We start from the raw sequence: 19,104 nt of genomic DNA, 5'->3' as shown, positions 1-19,104 counted from the left end.
GGAAAATCATGACAAGCAAAGTCAAGAGATGTGATAACAGATGGAAGAACAAAATGAACAAATTCGTCAACAAAATGAGCAAAAATGCAACATATATTACAACACTTGAATATTCAGTCTATCATGCTAGCCCCTAGTCGATCGACTACCACAATAGATAGAACTAAGTATCATGTTGACGATGCTCAGGTTGATCGTTCTCATGACATGTCAAAGGACCATTGACTCCTGGTTATTATTTATTTTAGTTTGATTATGTCATGTTAGTTATGAATTTGAACTTTGTAAATTTTGACATTACATTTTATTAAACTTTGAAAACATTGAATTTGCACTTTATCAATCTTTAAATTAGAACTTTGTTATTGTAGCTATATTTACACATTATGAATGTGAAATTTTACTTATAAGTTTTATTATACAGTTTAATTAACAATTATATTTACAGTTAATAAATATTAAGTAGGTCAAAATATAACAAATAAAACAGAAAAATACCACATATTTTTTTAGCGACAGAATCTATGACCGATTTATTTTATTTAAAATTCATTAGTAAATAGACACTGCACTGTATTTTTAATTTACTTTATATTTCAAAACTAAACATTTAATAGCGACTGAAATAGAGACTTAAATGCATTTTTAATTTATTTGATATTTAAAAATTAATTATTAAATAGAGACCGAATTATATTTTAATTTATTTTGCATTTCAAATTAAAATATTTATAAGCAACTGAATTAGTGAACAAATTTTTTTATTCATAATTTTATTTTAAAATTAATTATTCAATAATGACCAACTTAGAGAGTGAATTATATTTTAATTTATTTATTTATTTTATTTAAAATTTAATTATTTATTAGCGACTGAAGTTTTCCGTCGCTGATTTGCTCAATCAACAACGACCGTTACGTAGTTGCACCGAAATGTCGGATTTTTGCAACGCAAAGTAATCAGTCGGTATTTCGGTGACAAATATTGTAGGACAGAGTTTAACAAGGGAATCGTTTTTTGGTAGGATATGTTTCACTGTTTTTTACATTACCGAATAAAGAATGTATTAAATATAAAATAACTATATTTAATGTCTTAAAAGGCACAAACCCATTCAAAATTTATAATACGAATAAGAAGACTAGTAAATTTATCAAAAAAAAATATTAGTAAAATAATATTGTGAGAGAATTTATTATAATTATGCCTTTTAATTATATAATTTGGTAGAAACGCAATTGTATTCCAAGAATTTAAAAGTAATCATTAAATTAAAATAGCTTTCTACCAACTAATTAACATGGTGATTGTGAGAATTAGATTTTAATTAGTCTGATGACAATTTATTATTCACCCCTAGCATGAATTTGATTCACAAATCTTGAAAAATAGTGTGTTTATTATGAAGCCACAAATGGTCAAAACATTGGATTAAGTTATTAAAAAGGAAAATTTGTCAAATAGAGGCAGCTGGAACAGAATCAACAGTTGTTACCTAACCTTTACTTGCGGCAGCCATAGCAATACTACGTACGTTGACCTAATGACCCTAAGTTTCAGCGTTTGAAGCGAGTAAGAAGCGAGTAAAAAGCGAGTATTTATTATAGATTAGATTTTACACGCGTTCATCATGTGGAATTAGTGTGCATAACTAATCATAAAACAAATGAAATTCCCATTTTCCTTTTTTGTAAAATAGAGAAGGTTCGTCATTTCGAATCACAATTTATATGTAATGCCTGCATAATATATTGTCCATCTGTAACTTACTCCTAATTTGTTCTCTGTGACAGGTGAAGTGATGATTTTTTTTAATATGAAATTGTATGAAGTAATTTCTATTAAAAGTGATGATTAATTTTCTTCAGAGTGTATATAAAGTAAGTATTTTTTTTAATATTATTTATTTTATATCTAAAAATTAATCAGGATTCGAACGTTAGATCATTTAATTAAAAAACATAAAATCATTACAACTAGTACCAAGTGTTGATGAAATGACTCTCAAGGATGAAAAATTAATTAGCGTTCAATATTTTATGCAAATTGTGAAGCACCCAGGACCACCTAATAGGATATTTCTAACTTCCAGATCTAGTATCTCCATTTAATACTTGGAAAATCGTCCTGTTTTCATGGTCGATAATGCAGGGGGCAAATCACGTTTAGAAAGGTAAAATATGAAAGAAGAGGATTAGTGAGACACTTGTTAACACATTTTTTATTGATTGAATTTGCTAAAAAAAAAATGGAATAATAGGTGAGATTTGTTAAATAAAAAATGGAATTTACTAAATTTCAGATAATAATTAAGAATATATTTAAAAGTGTCTATGAGATAATACATTGTTCGTATTTCCAAATATAAAATTATGAAATAGTAGAAAAACATCCACATGCATTTTCCAAAGAAAAAATCATGCAATGTCAACCTTCTGCCGACAGGAAATCTTAACTTAATTTACATATATGCAAACTTGGATGATTGATAATTTGGTATAAGACAATAAATTGAATAATGTAAACTATTTAAACGCATAAACAAATATACGTGGTTGATTTCATTTCCTTTTATTTCTTGGTCCTATATTGTTATCTTATCAACTTTTAGCTCTGACGTACGATTGCCTAATTTCAGCTTGATTTGATTTAAGATAGAAAAATTAATAGTGCGACTAAGAATAAATGCGTTGAATAAAGACAAATCTGAAAAAGATGGAAATAACCAACGAAGTATATCTTTAATAAACTACCAAGCTAGCTATATAAATCGATCATACCTTTGGAAGTCGATCGTGAACACTTTATGGCGTAGTATCTTCCTTCTATATATGTTTCAAACAGTTTGGATAAGTTTCTCAATGATTATTTATAAAATATAAAAAATAAAATAAAATAAAATTTTTATAAATAAAAAATAATGTATGCATAAGTAAATTTAGTTTTTGTCTTTAGAACATCTCTAATATTTAACTTCTCCAAAGAACTGATTTTCATTTATGAACAAACTAATTTTAATTTAGAGTAAATTTCAAGCGTGTTTTTTTATTTATATTTAGGACTTATTATATTGTCTTTATTATAGTTAGGACTTCTTACATTCTCACTTATGTTCAAATGCATTACTTTTGTTTGCCCCAAGCCTCTGTTAAAAACGCTGTAAATTTTAAATGAAATGTCAAAAAAATAAAAAATAAATATAAATCCTAACTGTAATAATTTTTTATCTTAACATTAAAAAAAAATGAATGGAACGCTTGTAAGTTTTGAAAGTCAAATTGAATGGATACTAATGGGTGGTAATGGCCACTAATGTGTTGTAATGACCAATAATGAGTGGTAAAAGCTACTAAATGCATTCTTGATGGTAGAATGCCTATATATAACACTCTGAGCTCATCTCTTCCAATTCATATACACCATCTAGAGAGAGAAAGAGAGAGAGAGAGAGCTTGGAAGAACAAAAACAAAACAACTCTTTCATGGCAATGGTTGGAGGTATGATTTGATTTTTATTTTCCGCATTTTGTTAATGACTTGTGTTTCTTTTGTAGCTTGTAACATCACAGGTTAAAAGGTTTAGTCTAACATTTGGTATCAGAGCCTCAGTTGCCTCTGCCTTGTTCATTTTTGATTTTCAATATTTTTCCGATTTAATTTTGTTTATGGTATGAAGGGCCTTGTTTCTTAAAAAAATAAGATTAGAAATCTTTATTTTGTTCAATTTCCTTGTTTTTGGCTTTTGAATCGTGTAAAACGGTGTCCAAATGACTGAGAACCGACCAGGTCTGCATATGGGTTGGGTTTGACCCCGCTAGAGGTTGAAGATGATGAATAGTGTTAAAATAAAAAAATGAAAAAATCCCACATTTTGTGCTAACTAGGTGTTGAACCCATGACAAATAAGACGCTTTAGTATGTGCAAACCACTGAATCAATAACCTTGTGTTTGGATTAGGAATTTTAAAATTTCAAAGATTTTGAAATGCCTAGAATTTGAATTGCTTTGATTTTAATTTCCTTCATTTTTCGAATGCTTTGTTTAGATAAATCAATTCAAATTTCTTCCATTTTAAATCCTTTGTTTGGATAGAGCAATTCAATTTCCTCCATATGCAAAATTTCAATTTTATATTTTAAATAGATGAAATTTTAATATTAAACTTTATAGAAAATAAACACAATCTAATTTTGAAATATTAACTAAAAAAATATTTTCAACTTTTAATAATTTATAAATACAAAATATTGATAATTTTAACTAGGGTTGTTTTGTCTGACCACAACCAGTGATGTTTTTAAGCCGACATCAATCAAGACTATTTTTTGGTCGACATCAAATAGGGTTTTTTTTTTTTTGTCAAAGTATGCCTGGAATATTTGTCAGCTGGGGATATTTTTTGGCTAACGTTGGTTGAGTCTATCTTTCACTCGATGTTGGCTAAATTTTTTTACCAACGTCGGCTAGGGTTTGTTTGGTCGACACCGACTAGAGTCTTTTCGAATGACATTGACCAAGGCTATTTTTAGCCAACGTCGGCCTAAAAAATCCTAGTAGACATTGACAAAAAAATCCATCCAATATCGGCTAAAAAATAGCTTGGTCGATTCTGACCAATAGATCTGATGTCGGCCGAAAAACATCATTGGTCAACGTTGGCCGAAAAATCCCTAGTCGAAGTTGGCTAAAAAATAACCCTGACCAATGTCGGACAAAAAACCCTACCCAACATCGGTTATAAAATAGCTTTGGCTGATGTTGGCTAAAAAATAGCTCTGATTGATATCGACTGAAAAAACTCTAGTAGATGTCGACTGTAAGAACCTAGTTGATGTTGACTAAAAATAGTTATGCCCGATGTCGGTCAAAAATACCTAGCTGGTGTTAGCAAAAAAAAAAAACCCTAGCCAACATCAACCAAAAAACCTAGCTAATATGGTTAAGAAATAGCTCTGGCTGATGTTAGTCAGAAAACTCTATTCGATGTCAGCAAAAAAATCTTAACTAACATTGGCTAAGAAAATGTAGTTGACATCAATCAAAACACCCTAGCTAACATCGACTAAAAAATAACCCTAGCCAATATTGGCTAAAAAATAGCTTTGGCTGATGTTTGTTGAAAAAATCTAGCTGACATCGGCTGAAAAACCCTAACAGGTGTCTACTCAAAAGTTAGTCATGACCGATGTTAGTAGAAAAAATCTAGCCAACATCGGCCAAAAAAATCATTAGTCAACATCAACTGAAAAAACCTAGAGGACAACGGCAAAAAAAAAATCTTTAGCCAACGTTAGCAAAAATTCCCCATGACTGACGTCAGTGAGAAAATAACCCTAACCAACATCATCTAAAAGAAATCTTAGCCGATATCGACAAAAAATAGCTTTGGTTAAGATCATACAAAAAAATTCTGACCGAAAAAACCTTGACCAACGTCAGTGAAAAACAACTTATGTCAATATCGACCGTAAAAACTTTGGTTACCCGTAATTGTGAGTGTTGAGCGAGAAAGAGTCGTGAGCAAGAACGTGAGTTAGAATGAGCATCTCCAAAAAAAGAATTTCAAATTCTATATTTTTGAGAGAATTTGAAATCACACTGTTTTAGTCAATCAAAATGATTCATAAAAATACCAAAAATTAAATCTCCTTTCAAATATTCTATCAAAACAAGCTATTTATTTTTTCACGAATCATTTTAAATTCCTTGAAAAAATGAATTCCCCTGCTGAATTGCTCCATCCAAACACAGTATAAAGGTTTTTTGAAATGCAATCGTTTTTCATATGTTATATACTTATTCTGCTTTACAATTTATGGAATTTTGATTTAATTTATGCATGAATATATTCTGGAAAATTTTATTCTATGCATACGTATATGAAATCAAATGCATAATATTATGTTTCAATTATGAAATTATATGAGAATCTTATTCATAATTATATTATATCTTGATCTTGAAATACATAATATGACTTATTCTCATATAATTAAGTTGTATGTCTAAGTGATCTTTATAATTTTGATTAATTATGGATTAGCCACAACATCTATATTTTGATTAAAATTATATATTAAGTTGGTTATAGATCATATAAGGAATTAAACATAATATTGTAATTAATTGTACTTATATAATGAATTTTATTCCACAGGAATTTTTATTATATTTGTATAATTAATTGGGATAAAATGACATATTGTTTTTCATGGTTTACCCACAGACATCATGAGGTATGTATAATTTGTCGATTTTATCATAAAGTAAATATTTGTGATAGAAATTAAATTATTTTCATGTTGTACCTGTAAAGCATGAATTTGAGCATGTAATTTGATTATTCTATAATAAGGTTTAATTGTTTCTTATTGAATTAAAAATTTAGCCCACAGACAATTTTTATGTCACAAGATTCAATTTTATGGTATTTTTACATTGGTAAAAGATACAATTAATATTAGTATGCCTCAAATTTTGACATAAGCCTTTGAATTTTGCAGCTTCTCAAACTATTAGTTTTTCTGATATTCAATGTGACGTTCCCGAACTCAAAGGAGATAACTATAAGATATGAAAGGAGAGAATTCTTCTGCAATTGGGGTGGATGGACATAGATTATGTTATAAGGAAAGACGAACCACCTGCAATCACTGATGAAAGTAGCCCAGCTGACGTTACGCTATATGAGCAGTGGGAGCGATCCAACCGACTCAGCGTGATGTTCATTAAGACCAAAATCTTGGTTGGAATACGTGGTTCTATTGACCAGCATGAAAAGGTCCGAGACTTGCTTAAGGCCATTGATGATCAGTTCATCACTTCAAATAAGACTTTAGCAAGCACCCTGATCATGAAGTTCTCCTCTCTTCGGCTCACCAATGTGAAAGGTGTGCGTGAGTACATAATGAAAATGTGAGATATTTCAGCTCAACTTAAGAAACTAGAGGTTGATATGTCTGAGTCCTTCTTAGTGCACTTCATTTTGAACACCCTTCTGCATGAATATGGGCCGTTTAAGATTTCCTACAACACACATAAGGAAAAATGGTCTATCAATGAATTAATTACCATGTGTGTTCAGGAAGAAGAAAGGCTTGTAATGGAGATGGGTGAGAGTGCATTGTTGACAACTGCTTATGGGAAGAACAAAGTAACTAAGTCTCAAGCTAATTAGAAGGGGAATGGTAAAATACCACCTTAAGCTGATATTAAGAAGGTGGCAAAGTGTTTCTTTTGCAAGAAGAAGGGACACATGAAGAAGAATTACCCCGGATTCCAGAAATGGCTTGAGAAGAAAGCTAAATCAATCTCATTAGTATGTTATGAATCTAATATGGTTAGTGTTAATATTAACACCTGGAGGATTGATTCTGGATCTACTATTCATATTGTAAATTCTTTACAGGGTATGCAAAACCTAAGGAAACCAGTGGAAAGTGAGCAAAGCATTTTATCAGGCAATAAGCTAGGCTCAATGTGGAGGCCATTGGAACTTGCATTTTAACTTTAAGTAGTGACTTTATTTTAAAATTAGAAAGGACCTTTTATGTACCTAGTTTTTCTCGAAACTTGATTTCTGTTTCTAGACTTATACCTTTTGGATATTCCTTTAATTTCAAAGACACATCATTTGAGTTATTTATAATTCTGAATGTGTTGGGAATGGTATCTTGTCTGATGGTCTTTATCTTCTTGGTTTACAAAATTGTGCCACTTATAGTTCAATGCATGTTCAAACTGGTATTAAAAGGTGTAATATTAATGAGAATTCCTCTATGTTATGGCACTAGAGATTAGGACATATGTCCATTGAGAGGATTAAAATGTTAGTGAAAGATGGGGTACTCAATACTCTAGATTTTGCTGACTTTAAGACTTGTGTGGACTGCATTAAGGGTAAGGAGACCAACATGTCTAAGAAAGGTGCTAACAGGAGTTCAAGCATATTAGAAATAATTCATACTGATATTTGTTGTCAAGATATGGATGCACGTGGTCAGAAATATTTTATCACCTTTATAGATGATTATTCATGATATATGAATGTTTATTTGCTTCATAACAAATACGAAGCATTGGATGCCTTCAAAGTCTTTAAGGCTGAAGTTGAGAACCAATGTGGCAAGCAAATAAAAATAGTGAGATCAGATAGAGTTGGAGAATACTATGGCTGATATACTGAGAATGGACAAACACCTGGTCCTTTTGCAAAGTTTCTTCAAGAACATGGGATTGTTGCCCAATACACTATGCCTGGTTCTCCAAATCAGAATGGTGTGGTAGAAAGAAGGAACCAAACATTATTGGACATGGTGCGGAGTATGCTTAGCAACTCCAATCTTCCTAAATCCTCGTGGGCTGAAGCACTAAAGACGGCAGTGTATATATTAAATCGTGTTCCAACCAAGGCTGTCCTAAAGACACCTTTTGAGTTGTTTAAAGGTTGGAAACCGAGTTTGAAACATATGCGCGTTTGGGGTTGGCGTCTGAGGTGAGAATATATAACCCACAAGAGAAGAAACTTGACTCGAGGACTATTAGTGGGTATTTCTTTGGATATGCCGAAAGGTCTAAAGGTTATAGGTTTTATTGTCCACATCACATTACTAGGATTGTGGAATCAAGAAATGCCAAGTTTATTGAAAATGACTTGATCAGTGGGAGTGATCAATTGAGGGACTTAGGTTCTGAAATTGATTATATAGAGTCTCAACCTTCCACATCAAGTGAAAGATTGGTTGTAATTCATACCCCTCAAGTTCAAAGGGATGATGAACAACACATGATTGGCATTCCACAAACTGTTGTTGATAATCCAATAGATCAAGTTGATCATCAAATTCGTGAAAATGACGAACAACCAGTTGAACAACGTGATCCCCAAGAAAATGTTGATGCAACATTAATGAGGTCTACTAGAGTAAGAAAATCAACTATTCATAGTGATTATATTGTATATTTGCAAGAATCTAACTATAATATTGGAGCTGAAAATGATCCCGAAACTTTTGATCAAGCCATGAGTTGTAAAGAGTCAAATTTATGGTATGAAGCCATGAATTCCATGTAGAGTAACAGAGTTTGGAACCTTGTAGAGTTGCCTAATTGGGCAAAGGCCATTGGATGTAAATGGGTCTTTAAGACCAAAAGGGATTCATTAGGCAACATTGAGAGATACAAGACAAGACTTGTTGCTAAGAGATTTACTCAAAAAGAAGGAATCGACTACACAGAGACTTTTTCTTCAGTATCTAAGAAAGATTCTCTTCGTATTATCTTGGCATTAGTTGCTCATTTTGACCTTGAGTTGCAACAAATGGATGTGAAAACAACTTTTCTTAATGGTGATTTAGAGGAGGAGGTTTATATGAAACAACCCGAAGGCTTTTCTTCTAGTAGTGGTGAACATTTGGTTTGCAAGCTTGATAAATCTATATATGGTTTAAAACAAGCCACCCATCAGTGGTACCTTAGGTTTCATGGCATAATTTCTTCATTTGGTTTTGATGAAAACATCATTGATCAATGCATATACCTCATGGATCAATGCATATACCACAAGGTCAGTGGGAGTAAAATATGTTTTCTTGTTTTATATGTAGATGATATTTTACTTGCAGCCAATAATCGGGGTTTGCTACATGAGGTGAAACAATTTCTCTCTAAGAATTTTGACATGAAGGATTTGGGTGATGCATCTTATGTTGTCGACATTAAGATTCATAGAGATAGATCTTGAGGTATTTTGTGTCTATCACAGGAAACCTATATTAACAAAATTCTAGAGAGATTTCGGATGAAAGATTGTTCACCACGTGTTGCTCCCATTGTGAAGGGTGGTAGGTTTAATTTGAACCAATGTCCAAAGAATGACTTTGAGAGGGAACAAATGAAAAACATTCCTTATGCTTCAGTTGTTGGAAGCCTCATGTATGCTAAAGTATGCACAAGGCCTGACATTGCTTTTGCAGTTGGAATGTTAGGATGATATAAGAGTAATCCAGGTATTGACCACTGGAGAGCTGCTAAGAAAGTGCTAAGGTACCTTAAAGGGACCAAATATTACATGCTTATGAATATACAAACAGACAATCTAGATGTGATTGGTTATTCAGACTCCAACTTTGCTGGTTGTGTTGACTCTTGTAAATCAACATCTGGGTACATTTTCATGATGGCTGGTGGAGCTATTTCATGAAGGAGTATTAAGCAGACTTTGACTGCTACTTTTACCATGAAAGCTGAGTTTGTCTCTTGTTTTGAGGCTACATCACATGGTGTATGGCTTAAAAGTTTCATTTTTGGGCTAAAGATAGTTGATACTATTTCAAGGCCTTTTGTTAGACCTTGTGGCCTCAATAACTTAAGAGGGATAGGCTTAGAATGCAGAAGAAGCAACAATCAATTTAATAATGTTCTTTAAACATGCAAGACACAAATTGATTGCAACAAAATAAATAAGATAAGGGAAGAAAGAATGCAAACACAATTTTATACTGGTTCGGCCACTTCCCGTGCCTACGTCCAGTACTCAAGCAACCCACTTGAGATTTCCACTATCTTTGTAAAATCGTTTACAAAGTCTGAACCACACAGGGACAACCCATCCCTTGTGTTCAGATGCTTTACAACAAGAGACTCACAGTCTCTTAGCCAATCTCATTGAATAAGAAGAATGGAAGAATAAATCTCTCTTCAAGAGAAGAATATTACAATGAAGATCATGTAAGAATCCTTATAGATTTTGCAAGTGTTTGGTCAAAGATTTCTTTTGAGAGAGCATTTGACAATGAAGTTCTTTTGGAATCTCTCTCATTGTCTTTTGAGAGGATAAGACATTTTTTCCAAGAAAAACTCTCACTTTAATTCGTGCCCAAGTCACCTATTTATAGGCCTTTGATGGCCATTCAAAATCCAAATGATAAGATGTGACTGTTGGCGATATTCCTTGAAAATCCTCTCTGGTAATTGATTACAGAATTAGTGTAATCGATTACACAGTTATTTTTCTTGAACAGTTGTGACTCTTCATTTAAAATTTGAATTCCTAACGTTCAGAGTCTCTGGTAATCGATTACATATGATGTGTAATCGATTACACACTTTCATGTGCCTTGGTAATCGATTACATGTATTGGTAATCAATTACATGTGCCTTGGATGACTTGAAATCTTTTCATTTTGAGGCAAGGCTTGATCTTGAAGAAATCTTGAATCAAGGCTTTGTTTGTTGAAACAATCTTGTATTAATCTTGAAGCAAAATGAGCCTTGTTTGATTGTTCTTTTGACATCATCAAAATCATCTATACATACATTCACACCTTTGAGAATTTTCTGCGATAACTCAGTTGTTGTCTTTATGGCTAAGAATAATAAAAGTGGAAGTCGAAGTAAGCACATCGACATTAAGTACTTAGCCATTAGAGAAAGAGTAAAAGACAAGAAAGTGGTCATTGAGCATATAAGAATTGAGTTGATGATCGCTGATCCTTTAACTGAGGGCATGCCACCGTTTAAATTTAAGGATCATGTAGAAAGAATGGGACTTGGTTCCACTTTATGATTGTATACTTATATGTTCAAATTGAAACTTTTATATTGCCATATTTTCTCATATTTAGGTGCACATTGATTTATTTGAGAAAAATTATGTTTTGGACCAAGAATAAACATTGGGTTTATTCATTAAGTTTTATTACCACTTTGAGTATACTGCTTGGGAAATTGAGCATATTGTAATACATGGATGATATTACTCGTTATAAGAGGAACTATCACTATGATTCGTATATTCATTTCTTAAGAAGATTCATCATTGAGTCAAAATGTTTGGACCAAGTGGGAGAATGTAATAATTTTTGGTCTTAACATTAAAAAAAAATGAAACGCTCGTCAGTTTTGGAAGCCAAATTGAATGACTATTAATGGGTGGTAATGACCACTAATGGGTTGTAATGACCAATAATGAGTGGTAATGGCTACTAAATGCATTCTTGATGGTAGAATGCCTATATATAGCACATGCATTTGGTCCCTGAGCTCATCTCTTCCAATTCATCTAATACACCATCTAGAGAGAGAAAGAGAGAGAGCTTGGAAGAACCAAAACAAAGCAACTCTTTCATGGCAATGGCTGGAGGTATGATTTGATTTTTATTTTCCGCATTTTTTTAATGACATGTGTTTCTTTTGTAGTTTGTAACATCACAGGTTAAAAGGTTTAGTCTAACACTAACCACTTAACCCCTTCCCGTCCTTCACGCCAGAGTCATCATCCCCACCACAACACCACCTTCAACACCCGATTGACCACCAAATTCGTGATAAAATAACAAATTTATCAAATCTATTACATTACATCATGATGAAATAAAACGCAGCAAAAACAAGTAGTAATTGAAACTCAAGAAACATAACAAATACGTACAATATCTACTCTCTTTTCATCAACCACCATGGACATAAAATTTTAAAAATTACATAAAAAACATTTTTTTTGCTTGAGGTGCATCTTCCACGGGAGTATATTCTTAAGCAAAATAAAAAATGCTAGTTTCAAAAAACGACAACTAAACTTAGACCGTGATTACAATGATAACCATGTTGTTGATGGTAACTCAATGTTGTTAACACTTAATACCATCAATTTTCTCCCCAAATCAAATAAACTTGCAATCTGAAAAGAAAAAAAGGAAAGTTATCCATAAAAGAAAAATAAAGCAGATCGCAATCAAACAGAAAGGATAAAAATAATGAATAATATATATATATATATATATATATATATATATATATATATATATATATATATATATAGGTAACTCCATTATGTGCTGCAGTGATCTCTGCCTATAGAACCCTTCGACTATCTTTTCCTCCCTCGACGGTCGTTTAAGATCCCAAGGCAAGTGAGGCCGAGGAATGATGGGGGATGACAGAGGGCGTGGTTGGTGGCTGGCGAAGGACAGGTCGCGAGATTTTTTGGTGGTGGTGGTGGAAGCTGGTAGCGAAGTCGATCGAAATGGGAGAGAAGGGAAAGGTTGCAGTGGAACGGATTTGGAAGCTTCCAACGAAGCAATGGAGCATTCAATGAAGGTGAATGGATCTAGCAGCTTATACTGTTTCTACCTCTAATTATAAGATATTTTTTAATAATTAATAAATTTATAAATTTGAAAAAAGTCTTATAATTAAGGACAGAAAGAATATAACTTATAAGTGTTGTTTGTATTTGAGAGAATTGTATCAAGTATTGGTTTAGGGTTGACTTCAATACGCATGTTGGATAGGAGACACTCTGCAATGAGCCAATAAGAAAGATGAGGATTTTTTTTGTCCCAAAGTTTCATAAAACAAGCATGTGCATCTCACATGATGAATTTGGGTTAACAAAAGTAACACCATTTTGGCGTAAGGGGTGTATCTATAACATAATTGTAAAAATTAGGAGAGACTTTTGTAGGAGTTCAATAATGAGAGAGTACAAGTGTAATAAGTCTTAAATATAAGGGATATGAGTGTAATTTGCTCTTTAGTTTATTAAATAATAAATTCTGTTTTTTTGTTTTTATAAATGCTTATGAAGAAATTTATTTTAAAAAAAGTGTCATTTTAGTTCAATGAACTTTTCTATGTAAGTTTTTCTTTCAAAATAATAAGAGTGAATATCTAGAAAGGTATTTCAAGATATAAACTAACTAACAAGTAACTATACCAGAAGTTTATCTATCTAGCATTTTTGTATATGATTTATATGAACTGAGATAAAGTCAAGCTAGCTAAGTGTAGTCATATGGTAAATCTTGTCAAGGCAAAAAAAAAATGACTTAATTGTGTTTTTTATCCTTAACTTATCATTTCTAATAAATTTTGTTTCCTACTTTCTATTTTCCACATTCCCCCCCACCTTTTAAAATGTTACAAATTTTGTCTTTTTGTCATATCTTTATTAAATTCCAAATGGTGCTAACAGTATCTGACAGTTTTGAATCATCACTAGACACATGTATTTGAAATAATTACTTTTAACAGAGTGGTGATTTTTAATTGTCATTATTAATCATCACTAGGATTTAAATTAGAACCCAACATCACCAATAATAGTAGTGCATAAAAAATGTTGAGCTCCATGGTGACACTCTCAAGGAGGCTTTATGACCTTTTGCATCAAGCCCTAACGTCAATAATCATTGTCCCCTTTACTTTTCCATCGATCACCTCACCCAACTCACTCGTACCCTCACCCTCACCTGACTCATGTAAGGAAAGGAAAGGAACATCTTCGATCGCCCCCTTAAGAATGACCTTATTGTTGGCATTTACAGGGTGTTCATATTCTAAATCCAATTTCCCAATTAACAATGAAGGCATTCTCCCATTTGATCCAACTCTTGATTAACTTGTGTTTGTGTTGTATTGGCCATATTGATAAGGAAGGCAGATCAAGTGTTGTTCCCAAAAAAGGTGGAGCATTACAAAGAAAGAGGAAGGGAAAAACAAAAAGAAATTTTTCCAAAAAAGTTAAGTTCTAGCTCCGACATGTACAATCCTTACAAGCTCCATCATATCACATAATTATAAGTTGTTTTTGTCATCAATTACATGGAATAGAGACTAATGAAAGGATTAATTTGTCCTCATCTTAACTTCTTCATAAAGGTATTTTGTAAATTTTTATTTTCCTTCTTTTTTTGAACCTAAACCATTTCAAATTTAAACATAATTTTCTCTTGCAAAGCTTGGAATCTTAGAAAGCCTTAATTCTCTCAAAGATGAGGTGTATTATGTGATATAACACCAAGGTAAACAAATTAAGCACTTATTGCTTAGGCATTCTTAGCAGTTCAATTAGTGAATGAAGCACGATGGCTTCACCAATAGGTACTTGTTTGTGTTCAACCAACATAACATCACTCTTTCTTGTTCCATTAACACCAAAACATTTTTATGAAAACTAGGTGAGTTTATAGAGAAAAAGTAAGAAGAAGGGATAAGTGAAGAAAAATCAAAAGTGTTATCCCAAATAAGGGGGTTGAAACTTTGAGAGATCTTCACCAATGGATTACACGCAAATCACACATGAACTTGATACCACACTTCAATCCAAAACCTTAAGGCTTTGGGTTTGTGGGTTTTTCCTCACTAATAAGTTACTTAACTTTCCAATTCCTACCCAATCTTGGACTTCACCTTCACACTTATACTCCAACAATCTCTCCCTCAAGTATAAGTCTCTTTCACATAATAGCTCTCCCTCATGCAGGAGCTATTCAATCCACGAGTATTCAATGGCCATGAGACACGTCATCTGGCATCCATATGTTTTATCAGGAAGACTTTTGATCTCTATATATGGAACCACCATTAGGAAGACTTTCAATACAAGGATCCCCATGCCTAAGTCTAGACCACTTTTCATTATATTTGTCTGAGTCAATTGCCTGGTTGAACCATCGGTTCTGATACCAATTGTTGTGCAAACTGAGGGGATAAAACTTTGAATAAATATTCACCAATAGGCCTTGAGCACACCACATAAGTGAACTTGACACTATACTTTAACCCAAAACCTTAAGGCTTTAGGTTTATGGGTCTTTCCACCTATATGTTGCTTAATTTGCCCATTTTTATTCAATGTGAGACTTTATCTCCACATTTGGACTCCAACAATCTCTCCCTCAAGTGTAAGTCTCTTTTATATGGTAGCTCCCCTTCAAGCAAAAATCCTTTTCAATCCATGGGTATCCAATGGTGGTGCTTGTAGAGCTTATTACTTTAGTACCTTACATTGCCGCTCTTCATTGTTAGCCCACAACAATCGGACATGTCGTCTGACCTCCATGTATGGATCAACCGCCATGAAGACTTTTGATACAAGAGATCTCCATGCCTAATGTTGTACTTCACCCAATGTGGTGTAGATATATTAGGTGTTTTCTCCCCCTCAGATGGTCACAATTGTACTCCAACAAAAAGTGATACAAAAAAGGAGTTTGGCTTGTAAACGATAATTGTTTTTCACACTTTTTTTGTAAGCAATTATCTTAGCTTTTCTTTAGAATTTTTGTTCATAATTGATATAAAATAGTTTTGAAAACTTAAAAGGATAGTTTATGATGTTTTTGTGTAAATTTTGATATTACAAGAGCATATTTTGATAAATCAAGAATTAAAGAGTTGCAGAGATGATCTTGCCACAACAAGATATGTTTTTGCCATAGCAAAACATGACACTTGATCAGCTGGAACTGACAGAGAATTCACCTTAGCAAATTTTCATAACTAAAGACCTTGGAATTAAGAGAAACTTGCCACAACAATTTGACAATTGTCCTTAGAAAATAGAGGTCTGAAGGCATGAAGATCAAGTTTAGAGTCCTTAGTTCATTAGTGTAATTTTGCTGTGGTGAAACTTCTCCGAGGCATAAAAGAATAATGTAATATCATCTCCATTAAAAGAGATTGTAATATCATTGTGAGAACTTTTGGTTCATTTGACTTTTTAAGAAATGAAATCCCACATTTTTCACTTTTCTCCCATCTCTCTCTTCTTTTCCTCCATTATTGTTCTTTTGAGGTTCTATTTTGATCCTTCATGATCCAAATGTGCCAAAATTCACAGATGTTGAGTGATTGAAGTGGAATTCAAGTATGTAAACTCTATTTTTCTGATCAATTCTAATAGTCAATGTGATCCTATTTTAGTTCTATGCTTGGATGCATGTTAGGAGTGATTGACTTAACTTTTAGGGATTTGGATTGTGTGGAAACAAGTTCAAATCCTATATCTGAATTGAAATCATGCAAGGCTTTTGTTAAGTCAAAAGTAAATTTATAACTTAAGACGAATTACGGCTTCTAATTATTTTGATTAGATACAAATAAGTACAAAAGGTAAAAGAAGCGTCCAACGCATCATCTGATCATAATTTGCTATTTTGCGTCTGATATTCAAGACGACAACAAGCATAAACAATGATATGATGAGGCATTTAAGATAAGACTTTTCAGTATGCTTTGTCCTTACTCACACGCTTTCTAGGAAACTTACCAGAAGGTCATCCATCTTGAAATCGGTCGAAGTCAAACACACTTAATTGTGGAATTCTTAAGTGATGGGCTACCAAAAAGTAGATGCATCTTGTTGGTATAGGTAGTACCAATTAATTTCTTGAAGTCATCCTTAATTGTACAGTCTCATACCTATATACCTTTGGATCCCTCTCACTCTGGATCTGAAGGTGTTGATCATCATCAAAAGATGCGCTCTATTGTGCAAACCTGCTCTGACATGTGTGAGGTCACTATGAATCGTACATGCATTCATTCTTTTATTCTTTATGTAAAAAGCTTTCTGTTTATTATTGTAAAGTTCAAAAGCTCTCAAAACACTTTGAATATATTGAGAGAAAAGACTAAAAAAGTTGATTGTATATCTTTCTATAAGATGTTCAAAACTTAGTCAGTGAGCAATCTCAAATAACTAATACTTTGATTTTTTTAGAGCCAGTACTGGCTTGGTGGAACAAAGAATACTAGGTTTTTGTCAAGCTTGGTATAGAGATTGATTGTGTAAGAGCTAGAAGTGGTAATGAACAATACTTTTAACTTGTGTGAAATTAGCGGAACTTGGTGGTTTACCAAGAACTAGACATACTCTTAGTGGTAGAGACGAGCCAATATAAAACTTTTTGTGTCTGATTTTTTTTTTTTTTGCTTTCCTTTAAAGTTTTAGACTAATCGAAGGGTGTGAAATTTTTTTAGATTTAAAACAAATATCTTGTGTTTTCTGAAAACTTTTTTACATCGTCTGATAGATTTTCAAAAAAATCTTCTATCTACTATCTACAATGTTTTATCAGACGAAAACTTTGTTTTAAGGGGAAAAGTTTTTAAAAATTTCTGAAATCACAATTCAACCCCCCTTCTTATGATTTTTGTCTTTACAACTTTGATGCTAGATAAAATACTTGCATTTGTAGAGATTCATTGATATTATTTTGAGTTTCTAGGTTTGAGTTACCTAAGGAATTGGAGATTTGACTTGGAACTCAAGGATTAATTGCTAAGGAATTAGAATTAGTCATTGTAGTTTGGATATTGGTTGCATTGAACTAGGAGATTGATTAGGAATGATTTTGATATGAAGAATTCTATGAATTTCATCTCAGCAACATTTTGATCAATTGATTTAATTTCATCACAACGATTTGACGCCTCGCTACAAAAAAAATATTTCTTTTCTAAAAATAAAACTCCATGCATTCGCCACATCGAATTGACAACTCGTTGCAGCGAATGAGTGAAAAAATTGTTGATTCCTTTATGTTACACATAGTTTTTATGGATATGATAACTCTTTATACTTATTGTTTTTTTTTATACAAATTAGACTAGGTTCACTTGCTTATTATGTTTGAAGCATAACAATAAACAAAGGATATCTATTTGAATTGAGTTCTATTTTCAATGTAACTATATTTTCTTTCATGACACTAAGGGGGATCTAATTGAATGGAGTCCTACTTTTGTTGTAACTATGTTCAATGAGACTTATTACATTCTTTGATAATTCAATTGCTCCCCATAGAGAAATTAAATATGCATTCATGACCTAAATCCTATGTTCCTTTCCTGTAGATTTGATGCTTAGGTTCACCTTTTAGTTCATCCATAACCACCTTAAGTTATACAAATTGGTGCACTAATAAAAAAATCATAATTTGAGTGATATTTTATGTGATTTTTTGTGCTATTTCATGTATTTTCTTGGCAGAACTCATGTTTGGACATTAGTTTTTACCTTGTAGAAGTACAATCGCTCAATCAAGTGAAAAACTTGGAAAATGCATAATTTTATGAAGATATGATGTTATTTTCACTTGATAATGATCGTGGTACATTGACCATGACCTTGGTCTACCAGGAAGGCCATGGTCAATCATGAGGACCGTCGTCATTTTACAACATCTCAAGCTTCAGTATTTGGATTCCGATAACAGACATGGTAGATATCACTATGACCGTAGTAAGCTTAATTAAGGAAAATATCTTTTGGTGTCTAATTTAAGTAATTATCTTTAGGGATCTAATCAGAAT

The 19,104-nt window shown here is 32.4% G+C and overlaps 1 protein-coding gene across 1 annotated transcript; it reads left to right on the top strand.

Moving 5' to 3' along the window:
* Positions 1 to 6,609: 6,609 nt before the first annotated feature.
* LOC102663753 (uncharacterized) lies at positions 6,610 to 6,921 on the top strand. The gene has a single exon (XM_006605040.1). It carries the CDS (start codon positions 6,610 to 6,612, stop codon positions 6,919 to 6,921), a length of 312 nt encoding a protein of 103 aa, XP_006605103.1.
* The last annotated feature ends 12,183 nt before the right edge of the window (positions 6,922 to 19,104 follow it).

Source organism: Glycine max, chromosome 19 (genome assembly GCF_000004515.6).
Source record: "Glycine max cultivar Williams 82 chromosome 19, Glycine_max_v4.0, whole genome shotgun sequence".
Taxonomy (NCBI): domain Eukaryota; kingdom Viridiplantae; phylum Streptophyta; class Magnoliopsida; order Fabales; family Fabaceae; genus Glycine; species Glycine max.
This window is presented reverse-complemented; position numbering and strand designations above follow the sequence as displayed.